At 38.5% G+C, this 21,541-nt stretch overlaps 2 protein-coding genes across 2 annotated transcripts; one reads left to right on the top strand and one right to left on the bottom strand.

Moving 5' to 3' along the window:
• Positions 1–206: 206 nt before the first annotated feature.
• On the bottom strand, positions 207–15,904 carry LOC125239367. The gene is made up of 9 exons (XM_048146928.1): positions 15,738–15,904; positions 14,426–14,680; positions 11,679–11,838; positions 9,751–9,814; positions 6,856–6,931; positions 5,880–6,054; positions 2,265–2,383; positions 1,026–1,170; positions 207–307 (listed from the first exon to the last, which is right to left on the bottom strand). Exons 1-9 carry the CDS (start codon positions 15,766–15,768, stop codon positions 256–258), a joined length of 1,077 nt encoding a protein of 358 aa, XP_048002885.1. The 5' UTR covers positions 15,769–15,904; the 3' UTR covers positions 207–255.
• Positions 15,905–16,465: 561 nt separating this feature from the next.
• Positions 16,466–21,426, top strand: LOC125239524. Its single transcript, XM_048147139.1, has 6 exons — positions 16,466–16,487; positions 17,120–17,230; positions 18,165–18,257; positions 18,768–18,881; positions 19,148–19,297; positions 20,965–21,426. Exons 1-6 carry the CDS (start codon positions 16,466–16,468, stop codon positions 20,982–20,984), a joined length of 510 nt encoding a protein of 169 aa, XP_048003096.1. The 3' UTR covers positions 20,985–21,426.
• Positions 21,427–21,541: the final 115 nt, after the last annotated feature.

The raw sequence follows: 21,541 nt of genomic DNA, 5'->3' as shown, positions 1-21,541 counted from the left end.
TCTGTGGCATCGTAGCTCCCGAACGGATGGATCGATTTAGATTTTTTTTTTTTTAATTTGATTAGTCGGGAGTAATAAATTTAGCCATGTTGCATGAAAATCGGTCCACTATGTCGGGGTTTTTTTTATGTTAATTTTGTGGTTAGGTTAGTTAAGAAAGAGAAATACCTAATCGTGGTTTGACCACCGCTCGATAAATAAAACACTTATTTTTGAAATACTGTTTATTTCACGTTATTTTTCATTTCAATGACGTCACCACTCGCCCTCCCCAGACCATCCGTAGTCGATCTTCGGTGACCAAAGCCTGAGAGGAACAAAATAGTACATTACAATACAAGTGCCTAAATAAGGAAGTTCGAAACGAGTGGCGATAAATCGACAGTTACGAATTTCCTTTTTGCACGTGTATCGTACGACGTTTTTTAGTACAGATGGCCCTCCGAAGTTTCGACCTGACATATAATGAACCACTTCTCGCACTAGTGCGCAGAAAAATAATCACCATCTGTACTGTGTAATAGCCTAATAGGTACTGAAAAATACTATAATGCAACCGACGTTTAAAAGAGATCAAAAAGACGAGTGGCGTGGGTAATAATTATACTCTGTCAACCAAGTCTGTCAGTAAATAAGAACAAAAAAAACTATATGCATCCTTTCCTTTAGGGTGCTAGAGAAAAGGTTACCTATAGTTTTCTTAGTTCTTATATATTTACTGACAAACTTGTTTGACAGAATATAGAGGCGATGCCGCAGTAACGTTATAACAATGCGTTGCCATGGTTACAGAGCCAAACAATGCGTTTTCAATTTTTTCGCTTCTACGCGCGTGTGCGTGAAGCCGTGGGGAGGGGGGAGGGGCTTTAATAGACTTTTTGCAGGGTTTTAAAGATCTATGCACGACCCTGTAAAAGCTGCTCGCCAGTTCTTTTACTTGAACTTGGCTTGACACGCTACTGCGTGTCTAGATAACAGTTCGGTAGTAGGAAAAGTATATAATGAGGTATGAGGTGTATAGGTACCTCATTGGCTGTTGGGTTGGCGGTGTGGTGGGATAGTGGCCATATTTGTTGTAGTAATCCCTTAGATTCTGCAGCTTCCTCTTTTTCTCAGCCAACGCCGCACCGATCAGTTTGTGCGTCTCTTCGATCTTTTGCGGGATGTATGCTGTAATAAATACGACAAATTATAGTTTTTAACTCCCGACAAACCTAGTCGGACACTGGCGCTGGTATTAAAGGACAAAACACGTGTTTCCGAGCTAGTGACGGGAAAAGTTCGTTTGTCCCACAGATGTCATATATACCATAGATCAAGCAAACGTATCTACTTAGCGTGTCAAATGAACTCAGTGAAATCCACTGAGTTGTCCGTCTTTACTCGCAGCTTGCAGCTTTCGGGCGTCAATTTTTGTAAGTTGAAGTCAACCAAAACATAAAAAATGCCTCGTTACGTGATATTCAATTGCAACAACACAAAAATTATGAACAATCAAGAGCCTGAGACATATTTAAAATTACAGGCAAGAATCAACTTCAGTACAAAATTTGACACGCTCGGCCCCTATACAAATATATGAATTTGTTTCTTCTATCTAAATTAAGTTCTGTGGTTTGTCCCTTTCCGACCTATTGGTGTAATTTCTGGAACAAACGAACTTTATCGGCTTGATAACTTTAGTGAACGTTTATAAATAAGGGGGTTAAACTTTAAATAAATTGAATTGAACGACGTGATCCAAATGTACAAACTTAACGGGAATTGCTGAGTTATGAAAGTAGGTTGGGGTAACGTTTTCATACATACATACATACAACATACATACAATCACGCCTGTATCCCATAAAGGGGTAACGTTTTCATATTAAAAAATAATAATTGAACGTTTTTCTGCTTTTCTAAATCATCCAATTAATCGAATGCGTGGGGTGAGGCATTCTGCTTACTTCTTGTCCACGAATGCTTTCTTTAATTTGTAAATAAAAGAAACCTTTGCCTATAATAAAATAATATTAGTTTGATTTTGAAGATAAATAGTTGTTAAATTGTTAGCAATAACATTATCCGTATTAGGAATTGATCGAAATTGGTTTCAGTGACGTCTATCTATTAAATATATTACTTATAAATAGAAAATAATGTTTATAGAAATTATCCGTTTATCCGGATAATTTCCCTTGGATAATTCGAATATTTTCGGATAAAAATATTGGCGGATATTCGAATAATTCGAATATCCGGATTGCAAACCCTAATTGAACCTTTGTTTTTCGGTTTGGCATCTTCGGTGCGGTTTGGTGAAGCCGCCTCGTCTAACCTCACAATGGCCTGGTACCCTTGCCGCACTGCCACCGTCGTAACTTTTTTTTTCTTTGTAGGTCTGAAGAACATAGAATTACATATCGTCACTACTTTTAAAAAAACTTGTATCTTCGTCTGTCAATGAAAAGAAAATTGTAGTAAGTATGTATGGAATGCATATAGACTTACTGCGTTTTAATTTTGAGGAGCAGCGTGAGATACGAGATTTTTTAAAAGTAGTGACGATATACAGGTTTAGTCACAGAATCATTGACTGGTGGAAGTCAAACTCGGTTTAATTTTTAAACATAGAGGAATAAGGAAGGGAAGATACATTACTCCATACATTCAGTAAACGCGAGTTACGCCGTGTCTTGCGTGGGCGACGGTCGCGCGACGGTCGCGCGACTGTCGCGCGACCGTCGTCGTCGCGTCTCATCGCATCGTCTACTTCCATTCATCATTTCCGATAAGGTTTGATTTCGTATGCGTCGCATCGCCGTCGCGCGACCATCGCGCGACCGTCGCCCACTCAAGCCACGGCGTTTTTGTATAGGCATAGTTAATTAGTTATAGTGACATCTAACGACAATCACGTAAATGACGTGGCAACTAGCGTAAATTATCAGTACTGCTACTTGTCAATAGATGCCGCGACCAACAAAGATTCTTTATTTCTTTATTTATAAATTCCTTAAAATTAACACTAACAGACAAGCTATACATGTTAATAGGAGGGTAGTTTTAGAGACTCATACAATAGGGTACACACTTAAGGTCTTATGATTGATTCATAATCAGTAGCTAATGGAACTTGGAGTCGTATTAGCTTCCAGGTATCGGCTACTAATCGAAAGGAATTGCGATTCCGTGTTGTAAAACATTCTAATGCTCACAAATTTTTAGCTAATATTACAATAGTATAATCAGTATTCTATTTTCAATTCCTTCTGCTTGTTGTTGTTGTAAACTGTTCTAACATAAAATTTTTGGCAGACGAAACAATTATGAAGTCTTTAAATTTTTAATTTTTCATATAAAATAAATATTAGCTTCGACGTACGCCATTATTGTTGTTATTGACGTTGTCTGTCACACTTTAGACTTAACAGAATTCGCAATACATTACCTCTTAGAAGAAACTTTCAAGGGTGATAAAAATCAAAATAAAAGTTATTTTTAAAAGTCGCCGAACAAATTTTGATCAGTGTAGGGAGAGTGGCCTGGGGTTCGATTCTTCGCCTTTGTACAGGCCCCACTCTGTATATTCCCCGATTTCTCGAAGACGCCAGAATGCATAGCCCAATGCACACACGCACACGCTCACGAAACGCTCAGGAAACGAAACGCCCGTAGACTATCGCTCTTTGGCGCGACAGAGCCAGACTACCTTTCGCGGCGTGTCGTTTTCGTTTCTCGTCGCAGAAATGCCGTTCGGCTACGGGGCCAGGGGGCCGATTTTTGAGTCTCACGGCGTTCGAATTCAGAAAATTGTCACTGAAAAATCTGAAAATAATAGGCAATTCACCGTTTTCAACCGGTATTTTAGTGACAATGAGACTCAAAAATCGGCCCCCTGGATGGCTAGCCGAATGGCACAATCGCTCACGAAACGACGCGCTAGTAGATATCTATCTCTATCGCGCTTGCGTATTGGCGCGACAGAGCCAGCGGCGTATCGCTTTCGTTTGGCGTTGGAGAAATGCCATTCGGCTACGGGGCCTGGTCCGATTTGGAAAATTAAGTATTTAAAAAACAAGGATATTTTAAATTAAATATTAGCTAAAAATTGTTGAGCATTAGAATTTTTGTTCGTCGCGACATCTATTGACAAGTAGCAGTACTGATAATTTACGCTAGTTGACGCGTGAAGAACGCTAGATGTCACTACAAATAACTTGCATTACGGATGTATGGAGTTACAACCTTTCCCTTACTTATTTCTCCATGGTTTCGAGTTTCGATTAACGATTTAAATTTCACCCCGGCTCGGAGGAAATATAGACTGGAGTAGCCTTCATGTTGCGTCTACGTACAAATAATTCTGCCAAGATTCGCGGGAGGTGAGGAAATAACACATGTAAAGGAGTACTCACAAATGCAAAAAATATTATTGTCAATACACACGCACATTATGATAAAAAAATAACACATGCTCATTATGATGCACACAGACATATCACACATGGAAATACTTCGTAGAAATACAGTGTATACGGACACTAAATGCGCACGTGTGTGTCTCAAACTATAGGGATGAGGCAGGCATCGATAACTGAAGTCGATAATAATTAATGAAGCAAATTATAATTTTAATGATGTCGTTGTTTTTTCTAGATCTGTTTAATGTTTGGCACTATTATAATCATATTAAGATTCACTAATGACAATCCTGGGTAGTAGGTATCACGCGGGTGGACTAGCGATGGATAATAGGATTAGTAGGTAAAGAAATATTTGACATTTTGACAAAACATTAATTTATTTTTCCAGACTAACTATCTAACTAATCAAAAACGTTTACTGCGGTTGGTGGTACTAAATCATTATAGACAAACTTGGTTAAATAAATAAACTAGAAATGGTTTAGTCTTCATTAACTGTTTTCAATACTGGTTCAAAGTGTAAAGTTTATTAAGTACATGTAATAAAACTCAAATCATTCTCTTTCGGAAAATTGCAAATATATTTCAAATGAATTGTGTGATCAAGGTTTGCAAATCATACTTTTTTATCGATAGTTGGTATTTCATCGACCATGCCCACATCTCTACGACAAAGTCTCGGTCAAATGATTTTTCTAATTTTCAATTTTATTATCCTTGTCAATATTATTATAATATATGCTCTATTCTAATTGAAATTAGGTTAATTCTTACAAAATATATAAATGAAGTCTCGTGGGGAGTGCGTCTTTTTATGAATATATTGATATATAAATATCGACCCTATTGTAAACCACATTAGGTAACTTCTTAAACAGCAAAAAATCGAAGTCTCGTGGGGAGTGTTCGTGGCGTAATTTCTACCCACCAACAAATTTCAAATCGATTGCATTCGATCACATAAATCGATATTCGATGACGTATGACAAAAATATTATCATTTAGATAATAAAAACAGTAATATAACAATATTAAAATTACTTACAAATGGAATATTATGCCATCTTTTTGCAAACTTGAGGTATTTGAGCGCTTATTACAAGTGTTCACAGCACAAGCGGGCATTTTTAATTACCAGTGATATGTGTCGTGGCGATTCTGTGAATGAGCATGAATCGATTGTGAAATTGTATTTACGTGACTTTATGAACATTTTGTTCAAGTTTTTTGGCAGAGGGGTAAGTAACTGAAAGGCTACTCCAGTCTATATTTCCTCCGAGCACCCCGGATATCGATTTTTGAATTTCGAACGCACGAATTCGCCGTTCGAAAGTCTAAGGAAAACGACGTAATGCTATTTTTGAAAAAGGACCACTCGTTTTCGATTCTGTTAGTAGAATTCAAATCGCTAGTAGTGGAGATATTATTGATTAAATTTCACGAAATCGAATGGCCGAATTTTGTGCTTACACGTCAAATTTATTCTCCTTTTCGTACGGCCGCGCTTCATACTTCTTCTTCAATTCATTCATCATGTTGCATAGATGCTCAATAGTTCTCGAATCCGTCTCTACGGAGTACAGAAAGTGCGTCAGGTGCAATCTTGTCATGAGGTTTTTTGCCTTTTGCTTCCCTTTCGCTTTCGCTGAAATATTATTGTATTTGTTTTTGGGTAAAAAAACACTGTGCGAGACTATACCTAAATTAACCTATTCTGGTATTTTCGCGATAAAAGATTTAAAACCTTTTTTTTCCAAAATAGGTAAATTTGATATTTTTTTCTACTCACGTGTCTTGCGTGGGCGACGGTCGCGCGACCGTCGCCGTCGCGTCTCATTCTTCCATATCGATAAGGTTTGATTTCGTATGCGTCGCATCGCCGTCTCGCGACCATCGCGCGACCGTCGCCCACGCAAGCCACGGCGTCAGACTCACGAGCCCTTTCGACTCTACCATGTAAAAAAAACCAGCCAAGAGCGTGTCGGGCCACGCTTAGTGTAGAGTAGTTTCCGTAGTTTTCCGTATTTTTAAAGTAGTACGTAGTTCAAAACAATTTTCCTAGAAAGTTCTACTTTTGTGATTTTTTTCATACAAGTTATTTGTAGTGACATCTAGCGTCAATCACGCATCACCTTGCGTAAATTATCGGTACTGCTTCTTGTCAATAGATGTCGCGTCGTGTCGTGACGTACAAAAAGTTTAATGCTCAACAATTTTTACAATAGTATTAATCAGTACTCGGTTTTCAATTAGTTCTGCTTGTAATATAAGTCTATTGACACCTAGTGTCGAGTAATGGTACTGATAATTTACGCAAGTTGACGCGTGGATGACGCTAGATGTCACTACAAATAACTTGAATTTACTGATGTATAGAGTTACAACTCTTCCATTACTCATTCCTCTACGGTATGTGGACGAAAAGTAGCACAATGACCCAACTTACTTCTTGAGGTGCTGTACAGGTACAGTTCCACCATATTTAGATACTTTGCCATTATTACATGAGACATGTAGCCGACCTGTAATAGTTATTTGTTATATTATGCGCGGTGTAACATGATAGACGACCGGTCTGTCTCAGTCGGTAGTGACCCCTGTCTGCTGAGCTGCGGTCCCAGGTTCGAATCCCGGTAAGGGCATTTATTTGTGTGATGTACACAGATATTTGTTCCCGAGTCTTGGATGTTTTATATGTATATAAGTATGTATTTATCTATTTAAGTATGTATATCGTCGCTTAGCACCCATAGTAAAAGCTTTGCTTAGTTTGGGGCTAAGTTGATCTACGTAAGGTCCCCCCCCCCCCAATATTTATTTATTTATTTTATATATAGTTATAGGGCTTACGGCGAAATTATGGTCAAAAGCTGCACTTTATGCAGAAAGCAAGGAATCCGACAGATTTTAACTACGCATTTCTGAGGGTGAGGGCAAAATAGAATGTTATTTTTTCTGTATTTTTTTAGGGTTTAACCGTCACCCCAAATCTCAAGGAAGGTGGTTTTTAAATTCGTCTGTATGTTTTTTTAATGTTTATTCCACGATATCTCCGTCGTTACTGGACCGATTTTGTTTTTTTTTGATTGAGTGTATTATGCATACGGATTGGTCCCATTTTTATCAGAATCCAGTTCTGATGATGGGATATGGGATCCTGGAGAAATCGAGGGAACTCTTCAAATCTGAAAGGCATAGATTTTTGTGTTTTTATAAGAACAGTATGCATTTACATACGGAACCATTGAGGTATATGTACTACGTACTAGAGGCGACGTTGCTAAGAGAATTTTTACACACCCCACTGCGGTCCAATGGACCGCAACGTTGTCAGTCCTTACCAGGTCCTTGCGGTGCAGTGACGTGCCGTGATGCACATACTTTCCACGTGAATAATGCCTTCTTGTGTGCTTAAAAATTGTACTAATCACTCGAGGAAATCAAATAAAAGCCAAGGTGTGACATTTCATCGGTAAATTAAACAAAAAACTCGTCTATAATATTTTAAGATTTAATATTCTACAAACTCGCGAGCGGGAGCGACACTGCCGCCATTTTGGTGACGCAATCATAGACTATAAAAAGTTAACCGCGCAGATGTGCCATTTACACTGTTCCTACTAGTGTGTTTCACCTCTAATAGAGTTGCGAAATATAAATATTTCTATTTGGAAAATTATTAAGTAATTACTTACTATTTCATTAATTATGTTACTAAAACATAAAAAAAGTTTATTTGTTTAATATATATAGTTAATAGTTTTTGAGTAAAATTGTATTTTTAGCACGCTCACTTTTTGCAGTTTTCTTCGGCCTGGTCATGAAAAAAGGGAACAATTGATACGCTTTGTCCAAAAAAACCGTGCTGAGGAAACTTGGTTACCAACTGACCACTATATATGTTCATTATGTATATTAGAAGAAGAAGATAAATACAGCACAATTATAATTGTATTAATATTTTAAAGAAGAAGATAAATACAGCACAATTATTTTGTATTGTTTAAGTTGTAAATAAATAAATAAGTTTGACTAGAATATCCGTATTTTATTTAACTATAATGTAAAATTCCCGTTAGGCAGAATATAATAATGTGTCACATCTGGTGGTAGACCTACTCTACGCGTAAATAACCGCTCCCCGCACCCCGCGCATTTGTCAGCATGTGCAGAGTTTTCGCTTGGCAACGTCGCCTCTAGTACGTAGTACATATACCTCAATGTACGGAACAGTGACATTTTGTGCAGTGGAACTGCTGATGATGGTCAGAACGGAACTCCTCAAATCTGAACGGCACACTTCTATTGACTTTGGTATTTTTATAAGAATAGCATGCGTCCAGGACAGTCTACACACGTTGACTGAGTCCCACGGTAAGCTCAAGAAGGCTTGTGTTGCGGGACTTGCGGGTACTCAGACAACGATAACCGTTATAATATTCTCTGTGCATGTAATTTGTTCTGTACAATAAAGTGTTTACTACTACTACTACTACTACTACGATATATATAATATACAAATACTTATATACATAGAAACATCCATAAGTCAGGAACAAAAGTGTATCTGGGGGCCGATTTTTGAGTCTCATTGTCACTAAAATACCGGTTGAAAACGGTGAATTGCCTATTATTTTCAGTGACAATTTTCTGAATTCGAACGCCGTGAGACTCAAAAATCGGCCCCCTGTGCTCAACACACAAATAAATGCCCCCACCAGGATTCTAACCCAGGACCTCGGCTTAGCAGGAGGGCCACTACCGACTAGGCCAGACCGGTCGTCATAAATACAAATAAGTACGAACAGTAGAATCATTACTAAGGTTATACCATAGACTCCATAGAGGAACAAGTAAGGGAAGAGTTGTAACTCCATACATCATTAAACGCAATATTTGTAGTGACATCTAGCGTCATTCACGCGTCAACTAGCGTAAATTATCAGTACTTACAGCTACTTGTCAATAGATGTCGTGACGAACAAAAAGTCTAATGCTCAACAATTTTTAGCTAATATAACGATAATATTAATCAGTACTCTGTTTTCAATTCCTATTTCCTTTTGCTTGTAATATAACTTGTAAGTTATGTAAATATGTTCATGTAAATAAAGATTTTTTTCAGTTGTATACTGTTTTGATATTACATTTTTGGCAGACGCAACACTGTTGACACCTAGTGTCGAGTAGTGGTACTGATAATTTACGCTAGTTGACGCGTGATTAAGGCGTGGTTGACGCTAGATGTCACTACAAATAACTTGCATTTACTGATGTATGGAATTAACATCTCTTTCCTCACTTATTCCTCTATGATTATAGTTATATCTTAGAATCTTACCTCAAACTGTAAATGATTTACATATATGTTTCTCAAATGATAATATTTGCGAATACTTAGACGGCTGCAAAAACAATAAGACAGTTATTAAACTCAAGGTGGAAAATAATCTTGCTACCATATGTACGATGTACGATCAGCTGCAAAAGTGCAAGGCGAATTTGTCAGTGAATTCATTCATAATTTCTCCATGCACTTTAGCAGCTGATAGTACCTATGTAGTCAACCAATTGAAACCTTAGGCCACTGTCACAAGTGACGTCATAAATCAAATTGTAAGAAATCTTTTACTGCTTGCCATTTTGACATGGTTGTAGAGTGGCCTAGGGTCCCAATTGGTTGACTGTACATAGGTAAATGACACATACCAAAGAGGATCGAGTATTATAGAGAGTTACTGTCAAAGTAAAATGTGTAATCACAGTGCATAGACTGCCATCTCTTGACACAGGCTTGAAACTTTTGAACCTCAGTTTTGACATTTGGGCCATATTCTAAGCTTGATATGTTTTAAAATGTCAATTATTAATACTAGCGCCATCTAGCTGAGCGTACCCCAAAGATGTAATGCCATCTAGGCCACCGGACCTTTTTCTGTATGGTACTGAGGTACGTTTTTTTCTTAGACTTTATCTGTCTAAACGGAGTTATATAATTATGTTTTTGCACATACATACACACCAGTCACATCATCACCTATATGGAAATCCTGAAATATGGATTACCTATCGCTGTTATAAAAAAATCGCACTTAAATCGCCATTTTTAGGGTTCTGTACGCTATTGTACCTGTATTTTTAACCGTCGCTTTTCGGTGAAGGAAAACATCGTGAGGGTGCAACTACTACCATCAACTTACCTGTTTGACAGCGCTGCCGGGTATTAGGGACCAAAAAAAGGTAAGCAACTGAGGTGCTGCATATTGTGTATAGAGTACACTTTCTACTGGAGTTTGTTTCATTTGGTAAACACGTCGGTGAAATTAGTTAAAAAAAATAATTTTTCAAAGATTTTAAAAAATAATCTTGACCATTTTTGTTGCGTTTGCCATAGTCAGACATGTTCAGAGACTTATTTTATTTAATAAAATATTATTTTCACCTGATTAACACGTTGGTGAAGATCGAGCTTAGTACGGATCTTAGGCATGGATTTTGCTCCCAATTTTTCAACTTAAAAGTCTGGCAACTAGGATTTATGACCAATTTTTCTCAGGCAACCTTACACTACTTTATTTGTAATTAAGTTAGCCTCATTTTAAGACTAACCCGGATTGGTTAACAAAAGGGTGCAACTACTACCATCAACTTACCTGTTTGACAGCGGCTGCCAGGTCTTAGGGACCAAAAAAAGGTAAGCAACTGAGGTGCTGCATATTGTGTACTCGTATAGAGTACACTTTCTACTGGAGTTTGTTTCATTTGGTTACACGTCGGTGAAATTAGTTAAAAATAATAATTTTTCAAAGATTAAAAAAAAAATCTTGACCATTTTTATTGAGGTTGCCATACTAAGACATGTTCAGAAACTTATTTTATATAATAAAATATTATTTTCATCTGGTTAACACGAAGGTGAAGATCGAGCTTAGTACGGATCCTCTACTAATAGCACATCTCGGACACTGGCGATCAAATATATGAAAGAGATGCGTTCTAGCACACATTCTCAGCTCGTGTAGGAGAACGCGTACCATGCTTGTATGAGTGAGATCTGACAGGTTGACTGTTCGCGTTTTTGACAGGCGGTAACTGTGAGGTAACCGAGAGGGGGTGGGCGGCACTTTCAGTGGGGAGCGGCAGTGGCCATACTGTACGATAGTACTCTTTATTATACTGTGCTAATAGTATACGCGTTCATCTACACGAGCTTAGACTATGTGCTAGAAACGCGCCTCTTTCATATATTTGATCGCCAGTGGCTCTTACCCTCTTCGCCATATGTAGGACAGTGCGAAACATAAATTGAAAATAAGCTTCGATTGCTCGTCGGGATTGCCGGGATAGGGCTGCAGCAAGGCGAAGTTCTCGTCCTTCGCAGCCTGTCTAGCCATGGCGTCCAATATCGACAGGTCGAAGTGTTCATAGCCTGAAACCAAAGACATATTTAACTCCGTATAGACAGATAAAGTCTAAGAAAAAACGTACCTCAATACCATACAGAAAAACCGGCCAAGAGCGTGTCGGGCCACGCTCAGTGTAGGGTTCCGTAGTTTTCCGTATTTTTCTCAAAAACTACTGAACCTATCAAGTTCAAAATAATTTTCCTAGAAAGTATTTATAAAGGTCTACTTTTGCGATTTTTTTATATTTTTTACACATATGGTTCAAAAGATAGAGGGGGGGACGCACTTTTTTTTCCTTTAGGAGCGATTATTTCCGAAAATATTAATTTTATCAATAAACAATCTAAATAAACCCTTATTTTTAAATACCTATCCAAAAATATATCACACGTTGGGGTTGGAATGAAAAAAAATATCAGCCCCCACTTTACATGTAGGGGGGGTACCCTAATAAAACATTTTTTTTCCATTTTTTATTTTTGCACTTTGTCGGCGTGATTGATATACATATTGGTACCAAATTTCAGCTTTCTAGTGCTAACGGTTACCGAGATTATCCGCGGACGGACGGACGGACGGACGGACGGACAGACAGACATGGCGAAACTATAAGGGTTCCTAGTTGACTACGGAACCCTAAAAAGGTACGGTGGCCTAGATGGCATTACACCTTTGGGGTACGCTCAGCTAGATGGCGTTAATATTAATAATTGACATTTTAAAACATATCAAGCTAAGAATATGGGCCAAATTGTCAAAACAGAGGTTCAAAAGTTTTAAGCATGTATCGAGAGATGGCAGTCTATGCACTGTGATTACACATTTTACTTTGACAGTCATTCTCTATAATACTCGATCCTCTTTGGTAGGAGGTAATCGTGTACTGTACACAGTTTTGTACACATTTCTTTCCAAATTTGAGTAAGTAGGAAATTAATTGTGCGTGGAGAGGCTCCAGCGCGCAGCGCACTAGAGGAACAAGTAAGGGAAGAGTTGTAACTCCATACGTCAGTAAATGCACGTTACTTGTAGTGACATCTAGCGTGATCCACGCGTCAACTAGCGTAAATTATCAGTACTGTTTTCAATAGATGTCACGACGAACAAAAAGTCTAATGCTCAGCGAGTTTTAGCTAATATTACAATAGTATTAATCAGTACTCAGTTTTCAATTCCTTCTGCTTGTAATATAAGTTGTAAACTGTTTTAATATTACATTTTTGACGCGACACTGTTTGCACCTAGTGTCGAGTAGTGGTAGTGATAATTTACGCTATTTGACGCGTGGTTGACGCTAGATGTCACTACAAATAACTTGCATTTACTGATGTATTGCGTTACAACTCTTTCCTTACTAATTCCTCTATGGTTGTGTACACATTTTTGTACATATTCCAAAATTCGTCGAAAACGTCCGTGCTCATGAGTAATGACCGAGCAAAGAGTAGAAAAAAAAATTGTGCGTGGAGTCATTCCGTGCGGAAGAAGTGAAACTTCGTAATATTGATAACCTAACCACAAAATTAAAATATTGAAAAAACCCCCGACCGCGACATAGTAGACCGATTTTCATGAAACATGGCTAAGAACACTCCCGACTTACTCAGCTTTCAGACAAAAAAAAAACTAAATCCAAATCGGTTCATCCGTTCGGGAGCTACGATGCCACAGACAGACGCACACACAGACAGACAGACAGAAAGAAAGACAGACGGACACGTCAAACTTATAACACCCCGTCGTTTTTGCGTCGGGGGTTAAAAAAACAAGCATAAACTCATAAAATATAAGTGCAAGAGTTTCACTTCAAAAATTGCCATATTCTGGCTGGCATCAGTCTAGCTTCTTTTCAAAGTTCGAGTTGGCAACACTGAGCGTTAAACGTTTAACGCTATCAGTTGAAAGTGGCAACACTGAGCGTTTTCGCATTATCCGATCCGATGTCCGAAGGATTTCAATGGAAAAAATCCAAGATGGCGCCTGTAATGTATGGAACGGTCCTACATCCGATATCGGATCGGATAATGTGAAAACGCACTTGAACATTTAACAGTCAGTTGGAAGTTTAGAAGTTTCACTTCAAAAAATAAATAGTTTCCCCTCACTAGCTCGGAAACACGTGTTTTGTCCTTTAATTAATACCAGCGGGTAAAAACGCATTTTATCCACTAGTGGGTAAAGTAATTTGACTTTGAATAAAGTCAAAACAACTGCTTTAAAATTGATAAAAGTAGGTGAATCTAGTAATAAAGATGATTTACCACCTGTGGACCTACTGGAAGCAGTGATAAACGCATTTTTTGCGTTGTAGTTTCCTCGCCATAGTGAGGGGAAAAGTTTTGTGTTACACACGGGTGCAAAATGTAAAATACATTTTGCGCCCACATTACTTCTCGTGTATTGAAAAACTCGCAAGCTCTTTACACTACACACACACACCCACACACATACACATTACTTCTCGTGTATTGAAAAACTCGCAAGCTTAGGATTTTATTCTCGAACCACTCGCTTCGCTCGTGGTTCAACTATACAATCCTTTCACTTGCTCGTTTTTCAATTCCACACTCGGCGTTAAAATACAACTTTGCCCCCTTGTATAACAAATACCTCTCAGGGCGTCCCGCGATTTCGGCGCGCCAAATATTCCAGGTTTTATGGGCCCCACAGGCAAGTTGTTGGGGTCCATCTCAGCCAGAAGCTCTTTAGGGCGCTTTGGCCTAGCGGGCTTCGTAGGCAGCTTGGGGCTATTGTCCTGTAGGTTGAAAAACGCCTCTGGCGTGAGGTCCTTGTACATCATATCTAATGCAGTAGGCGCATGGTTTAATGGGGACCTTTGAGCGTATAATGACGAGCATTCGAGTACTGAAAACACAAAAATAAATAATATTACAATTAAACGGCTATTTTAGAGTAAACTCGTCAGTCCTACCGTTTTGGAATAAAATCCAGAAAACTAGAATGAGGGAGGTAAAATGGGGGCAAGGGGGGTAAAAATTGAGTCTTCAGCGTGCTTCTATATCGACATTGAAGCACATATGAAAGCTACATTCATGCCAAGTTTCATGTTTTCTTCCGGATGGGACCGACATTTTTTTTTTGTTAGGAGGTGGACCCGTACTAATTCTTAAATTGTTTTGTTTTTGTACTATAATCAGTAGGCCTAGCACATGATGGCTGCGAGAGTATGTCGCCGCGAGATAGACTACCCGTCCTTATGTCATTAATACAGTTAGAAGAAGACGTGTCATCTATCTCGCGGCGACATACTCTCGCGGCCATCATGTGCTAGGCCTACTGGGGACTATAGAACCATAGAGGAATAAGTAGTGGAAGAGTTGTGAGTATCGAGTAGTGGTACTGATAATTGAAGATAGTTGACGCGTGATTGTCGATAGATGTCACTTAACTGTGCCTATACAAATAACCCGCATTTACTGATGTATGGAGTTACAACTCTTCCCTTACTTATTCCTCTACTTATGATAGAAATAAATGAGTTATCTTGAGGTTTTCATTTTAGTTTGAAATCTGTAAGTATTTGTAGTGACATCTAGCGTCATCCACACGTCAATCTCGCGTCAACTATCAGTACTGCTACTTGTCAATATATGTCGCGACGAACAAAAAGTCAACTCAAACTCAACAATTTTTAGCTTATATTAATAGTATTAAATTATTAATCAGTACTTTGTTTTTAGTTCCTTCTGCTTGTAATATAAGCTGTAAACTGTTTTATAATATTTCATTTTTGGCAGACGAGACACTGTTGACAGTGACACCTAGTGTCGAGTAGTGATACTGATAATTTACGCTAGTTGCCGCGTAGATGACGCTAGATGTCACTATAAATAATTTGCATTTACTGATGTATGGAGTTACAACTCTCCCCTTACTTATGTACTATAAAGGAGGTACTTACCAAAAATGATCGCTGTAGGTAGTAATAACATGTTATTTAAATTGTAGGTTTGTCTACGGATTTCATTAAATTTTTTTATAGCCACGGAAAAATTTAAAACGAAAATTTCACAAGAGCATAAAGAAATAATGAAAGGGTTTATAATGTTTCAAAATATCCGAAAATTGCTATTTTTATTGGATAAATAAGAACAATCAAATTTACAATTTAAGCAAACGAGCATACTGATAAAAATTACAATTTCACGAAATGTAATTGCTTTTCATTAATGTCGTAATTATCTGGTTGCTTACTGATAAAACTATAAAATACTTGTTTTTGTCTAAATCTTTTGTATTAAGTATTTTTTTATTACAAATTTATAAAATATATTTCTTTTTTGAGATAATGGCATTAAGTAAAAGCTAGATTTTTAAATACGGATAAAAAAATAATCGAAAATAAATTACTTTAATTAAATATGAGAATTTTAATACTCGAGTCATTTTACGTAAGTCAAAATAGAAGTTTTTTTAACATTCCTAACGAGCGATTTTGGGGAGCGGTATGTTTGGGAAGACCCTAAAAAGCTCGTGTAGGCGAACGCGTACCATGATTGTATGAGTGAGGTGAGATCAGGCCGATCAGGGTGAGATATTTAACCCTTAAATGCATGACCTTGACAAAGATTTATTCAAATTTAAACTTTGACATGCTATCAAAAATGCATGATGCATATATACACCACTATGTATTTAAGGGTTAAGACAGGTTGGCTGGTCGCTCGGGTTCATCCCCGTACCCGAGTGGTATGCGTAACAGCATTTTTCTCCTCCAGAAAAAAAAAGGTCGGTTGGTCGCGTTTTTGCTGCTGTGCGGTACCTAACCGAGAGCGGGTGGGCGGCACTTTCAGCGGAAAGCGGGAGTGGCCATACTGTACGATTATAGTTACTTGTTTTACAAGGGGCAAAAGTTGTTGTTTAACCGCACGTGCCAATATTGATACCCGAGCAAGAGAAAATTCCAATATTGACCCCGAGCGTAGCGAGAGGTTCAAAAAGTGGAATCTTGAGCGTTGCGACGGCTTCAAGGCACGAAGGTTAAACAAACTTTGCCATCGAGTGAAACACAAAATTTTTCATCACACCAACACGAACAAAATATTGACTATAAAATAAAATCCATCAATCTATTTAATATTTATGATTCAAAATCATCATTCTACCAGCTAGCTTAAGACATCAAGTTAAAATTTATGTTTTGCACTCTTGTGGATAAAATGCAATTTTGCTATCTGTTTTCGAATAGCAAAGTAAGCCTTTACCAGTTGGTGTGGTGAAAAACTCTTTACCATACTGTGTCCTTAGACTCCTCATCCTCAGTGACCTTGAATTTGTGTGCAGTGTGTTGGACACCACTGGGACCGAGAGCGCAAACCCCTCACCCGTTTAAGCAAGACTGGATCCGCAAGGAGGTCAGCGCTATCATCTACATGACCTTGGAATTCGTTAAAGGTTAGCTATCAACATAAAGCAGCGGCACGTAACTTTAGCGTTGAGTGAAATGTGGAGGGGATAGCTGCGCATGGGGATACATACCCCTCGCCCCCTGTAATCCCCTAAGAGACCTGGGGGTTACCATGACGTGCTTAAAGCCGTTCAGTTTAGGTTGAGAGAGAGGGACGGAGCTATGTAACTGCTATAGCTTTGTCCTTTTCTCTTAACCTAAACTGAACGTCTTTAGTACGTCATGGTAAACCCCTGTTTTGACTTCTGAGCAATAACGTTCAGCGCTAAAGTTACGTGTTACGTGCCGGTACTTGTAAAAACGAATGAGTATGGCCTGTACTACGAAGTCGAAGCGCGAGAGTATCGCTAGTTCCAATATTCATCGTCTCTTTAACCATAGAGGAAATAAGTAAGGGAAGAGTTGTAACTCCATACATCAGTAAATACAAGTTATTTGTAGTGACATCTAGCGTCAACCACGCGTCAACTTTCGCAAATTATCAGTACTGCTACTTGTCAATAGATGTCGCGACGAATAAATAGTCTAATACGCAACAATTTTTAGCTATTAATATTATAATAGTATTAATCAGTACTGTGTTTTCAATTCCTTCTGCTTGTAATATAAGTTGTAAACTGTTCTAATATTAAATTTTTGGCAGATGAATCCACGAGTAGTAGTACTGATAATTTACGCTAGTTGACGCGTATTGACGCATGATTAAGGCTAGATGTCACTACAAATATCTTGCATTTACTGATGTATGGAGTTACAACTCTTCCCTTACTTATTCTACCTTATTCCTTATAGTGATGAGTTGGCTCGCAAGACGTATTTTGCACACCACTGTTTTACACGGTGGCATACAAGCATACAGTCAGTCTGACAGTAGGCAGTCACCGCATCGTACCGTGTTAATCTAATTAAATATGTCTCTAGATATGGACATGAAAATGCGAGACGTCCGCCGAGTAGAGCGTTACTACTACGGAACCATGGATTTCGGTGCCGGCCGTATCTTCACCGCCATAGGTACAGTAGATAGATAGCATAGAGGAACGAGTAAGGAAAGAGTTGTGACTCAAGTTATTTGTAGTGACATCTAGCGTCATCCACGCGTCATCTGGCGTAAGTTATCAGTACTGCTACTTGTCAATAGATGTCGCGACGAACAAAGTTACACACAGTCTAATGATCATTTTTTACTAGTAAGTACTCTCTTTCAATTCCTTCTGATTGTTACATAAGTTATAAACTGTTTTAATATTTATTACATTTTTGCCAGACGCGACGACACTGTTGACACCTAGCAGGCAATTATGGTCGCGCGATAAATGATAAAACATCTGGCCGTCCCTATCGCACTTACGAATAGTGCGATAGGGACGGCCTGATATTTTATCGTCTATCGCGCGACCATGCTACCCGTGCTAGTGTAGGTAAATATATTGCTGTCTGAGTAGTGTACCCACAACACAAGCCTTCTTGAACTTACTGTAGGACAGTCAATTGTAAGAAGTCCTTTAATATTTATATTTATAGGAAACAAGTTCGACCATATGTGCGCCCTCTACCGGAACACGTCATGGATTACATACTCTATAGAGCAGGAGAGGCAACTGCGGCCAGAGATGGTCGGCATGCTCCAGTTCATGCGTAAGTCACATAGACACACACACACACACACACACACACACACACACGCACGCACGCACGCACGCACGCACGCACGCACGCACGCACGCACGCACGCACGCACACACGCGCACATACACATAGACACACAGACACACAGACATACAGACACACAGACTCACAGACACAGACACTCTATGAAACTACACTATGAAACATTAATTTGTAACGTTGTAACTCAATTGTAACGTTGGCTGCGTACCCAGATGACCTTGTATTGTGTACAGTGAGCGACTACCACGAGTTCCTCTCCTTGATCGACCTGTTCCACGAGCGTTACACGCACTGGAAGAAGTCCTCGCTCCGCTGGCAGATCCGGGACATCATTGAGAAGTTCCTCGTCTCCAAGCAGAAGTACCCTACGAGGTGGAACCTACGTAAGTGTATACAACTATACATGGTGAAATAAAAATAACTGTTCAAGTTAGTGGCATAGGGGAATAAGTAAGGGAAGAGTTGTAACTCCATACATGGTGACATCTAGCGTCATCCAAGCGTCAACTAGCGTAAAATATCAGTACTGCTACTTGTCAATAGATGTCGCGACGAACAAAAAGTAAATGCTCGACAATTTTCAACTAATATTACAATAGTATTAATGAGGACTCTGTTTTCAATTCCTTCTGCTTGTAATATAAGTTGTAAACTGTTTTAATATTACATTTTTGGCAGACGCACACTGTTGACACATATTGTCTAACATAACTACTGTACATATTTTGCTTCTAATTATGTGGTGCTTTAATTCGTGCATTGCATAAAATATTTTTCAGTACAGATGATGTTTTTTTTACGCACTAGTGCGAGAAGTGGTTCATTATATGTCAGGTCGAAACTTCGGAGGTCCATCTGTACTGAAAAACGTCGTTCGATACACGTGCGAAAAGGAAATTCGTAACTCGTGTCGATTTAAAACACTCCCTTCGGTCGTGTTTTAATTTATCGCCACTCGTTTCGAACTTCCTCTTTTTCGCACTTATATCGAAATGTACTATTTCAGTACAGATGGTGTTTTTTTACGCACTAGTGCGAGAAGTGGTTCATTATCACTCCCTTCGGTCGTGTTTTAATTTATCGCCACTCGTTTCGAACTTCCTTTTTTACGCACTTGTATCGTAAATATCGTAATGTACTATTAAGTAGGTATAGGAAACTAGCCTACTGAAGCTCACACAAGTGTCCTGAGCGAGCCCGCTCCGCTGCACGCCCCGCCGCGTTCCGAGTCCACTCACTTGCATTGATTATACTCATCGTTAAATTAAATTTTACTATTATTATATAAAATACCTAGATTTATTTAAAGTCACACACAGGTCGAACGCGATTAATTAACATTATTTTTACCTTTTTTCCCAACGTTTCGGTCAGGTTGCACTGGCCGTGGTCGCGGAAGACTGACGTCCCAGCAAAGTGTCACCGGAGATGTAAACAACACAAAACTACCCGATATTAATTTATATAAATGTTCGGGGTAGACAAATAAATATAATCTACCCGCTTTTAGTTATTGTTTATTTCCCACCGCACGACACACAGCACTCACAACATCCGCGCACTGGTCCGAAGATAGATCTTTTGGTTTGAACATTTGAATCACTGGTCCCCATGTTGGCGATAATCTATACCCGTCTTCCCTGTTAAAGTTTTTAGGATATTTTTTAATTTCGATCGCCTCCCTCACAATCCGGGGATAATAGTGTCGCTCGGTGGAAAGAACTTTGGGTTTGTGTAGCTCAATCCAGTGATTCGTTTCCGCAGTAAGCAAGTGCTCGGCGATTGCAGATTTGTGTACATGGCGATTTTTAACTGCCGCTATGTGTTCCTTCACCCTCTCTTGAACGCTGCGCTTTGTTTGGCCAATATACGCACTTCCACAACTGCAATCTATCTTGCAGACACCCGGTGTGACTTTAAATATGTGTACAAAGCGCGAGAACTTAAAGTGTTATACCTAGATTTGTTCCATACTAGTTTCCATTAGTCCACCGTAACGTACAAATTGAATTGTGTGTAAACTATTGCTGATTCTTTTTTTCATTTACAGGGGAAGACGAATGGCGCTAATTCTGGATATTTATTTGGAACTACAAGAGATTTGTCAAAATAATCAAAATTCATAATTCATATAATTATTGTACTTTTAGGTATTAAAAAAAAAGTTAAAACAAACCATTGGGTCTTAGTATGGCTATGAAGATTGTAAATCCTATTATATATATCCTTGTATCAATGAATGGATACCTATTACATTTTATCTCAGTGATAAATCACTAACAAAAAATCCAAGGTTGCATGGAATGGATGTAAAAGTATTTAACAAACGACGCAAACATCGATTTACACCAAAATTTTTCTTTGCACCAACACAACCTGTTGCTGAAAAAAGGCGTCTTTGAATAGATTTGAATTTCGCGCATTGTAAAGCGCTAAAAGTGAGATTTATTTTATCGTCTATAAAAGAAATCTGTTTTATTCCCAACGCTGGAAATGGCGAGACAGACTTTAAATAAAAATATTACATTTTTTAAAATACCGCACTGTTTGTTTTTATTTTTATTCATGTTTTATGGGTTTGGTAGTTTTGCCGTGGTTTTATATGGGTTTTATTTTGCGGTTTCCGA

Source organism: Leguminivora glycinivorella, chromosome 25 (genome assembly GCF_023078275.1).
Source record: "Leguminivora glycinivorella isolate SPB_JAAS2020 chromosome 25, LegGlyc_1.1, whole genome shotgun sequence".
NCBI lineage: Eukaryota > Metazoa > Arthropoda > Insecta > Lepidoptera > Tortricidae > Leguminivora > Leguminivora glycinivorella.
This window is presented reverse-complemented; position numbering and strand designations above follow the sequence as displayed.